Source organism: Brassica oleracea, chromosome C7 (assembly GCF_000695525.1).
Source record: "Brassica oleracea var. oleracea cultivar TO1000 chromosome C7, BOL, whole genome shotgun sequence".
In the NCBI taxonomy this organism is placed as follows: domain Eukaryota; kingdom Viridiplantae; phylum Streptophyta; class Magnoliopsida; order Brassicales; family Brassicaceae; genus Brassica; species Brassica oleracea.
In genome coordinates, this window is record NC_027754.1 from 8,505,847 (window position 1) to 8,507,234 (window position 1,388).

General features: G+C 43.2%; 1 protein-coding gene across 1 annotated transcript in view; it reads right to left on the reverse strand.

Annotated features, from left to right (window-relative positions):
- Positions 1–610: 610 nt before the first annotated feature.
- LOC106302506 overlaps positions 611–1,388 on the reverse strand; it is a 3,409-nt gene continuing 2,631 nt past the window's right edge. Inside the window, exons 7-8 of the mRNA XM_013739004.1 lie at positions 1,040–1,375; positions 611–991 (exon numbers count right to left, since the gene is read on the reverse strand). Of these exons, the coding sequence (XP_013594458.1) occupies positions 611–991; positions 1,040–1,375 (717 nt within the window). The remainder of the gene's footprint in view (positions 992–1,039; positions 1,376–1,388) is intronic.

Here is a 1,388-nt window from a genome sequence, read left to right on the forward strand (position 1 = left end):
TCCATGGGCATCTTGGCTGTTCTTCCTCCATACGCACCAGCATCCTTCAAGAGATCCAATGCATACTTCCTTTGAGAGATAAACAACCCTTCCGTGGATCTGCACAACTCAATCCCAAGAAAGTATTTCATTTCTCCCAAATCCTTTATATAAAATACTAATTTCAGAAACTCCTTGGTGGCTTGGATTCCTTCCTTATCACTGCCTGTTATGATGATGTCATCTACATACACAAGCAAAACAATGATGCCTGAGGGAGTATTGAGAGTAAAGAGAGTGTGATCAAGCTCGGACTTCCTGAAGCCTCTACCATTCAGTGTTGTGCTTAGCTTATTGTACCATGCTCTAGGTGATTGTTTCAATCCATAGATGGCTTTCTTCAGTCTAAGAACATTTCCTTGTTTTACCATTCCGTCAAGACCCGGAGGTGGTAGCATATAGACTTCATCTTCTAGCTCTCCTTGGAGGAAAGCATTCTTCACATCCATTTGTCAAAGATCCCACCCAAGGTTGGTTGCAACTGATAGTACAATCCTAATGGCATGGAGCTTTGAAACAGGTGCAAAAGTATCAATGTAATCCTCTCCATAGGTTTGTGTGAAACCTCTTGCTACCAGACTTGTCTTACGCCTATCAATCTTCCCATTACACTCTCATACCATGTATCATTTCTAATCATGGCATCAGCCTCATCATTGACTGAATCCCTCCACTCTTGAATCAGCATTGCTTCTTCATAGCTTCTTGGCACATAGCTTTCATCTAAGCTTTCCATAAAGGAGTAGTGCTCTTCCGATAACTCAGCAAAGAAGCACACAGCTTGGGAAGGATGTTCTGCAGCCTGGGCATTGTATAACACTCTCGTGTTTACCCAGTTTCTCGTGTTTGCCCACTCGTAAGAATCCCTCCTTACCTGTGTGATTCTTCTCAAAGGAACTTCTACTTGTTCCTCAACAGCTTCCTCTTGTATCTGGATTTCTTCTCCAGCTTCCTAACCTTCATTCTGAACTTCTCTTACTAATTCATCTCCACTTTGGACAGGAGAATCTGAGCCTTGATCTTCTAGACCTCCAGCTTCTTCTGAGCCTTGATCTTTTAACCCTTCAGCTTCAGATTCACTTCCCCCCTCATGTTCAAAGTGGGATGGTTCTTCAGCGGCCACTTGAGTAGGCTTTTCACGCCTGCTCTGATCCTGGGACACGCCAATATCGAGTTCGTCTAGTATGTTTCTCAAACTAGCAGCTCTATCTGATGGTTGAGAAAGTTCTTCAAGCTCCTCCCAATTCTTCTCTTCATAATACCATTTATCTTCCATGAACTTCACATCCCTAGACACCAAGACTCTTCTAGCAGTGGGATCAAAGCACTTGTATCCCTTTTGAGATGCG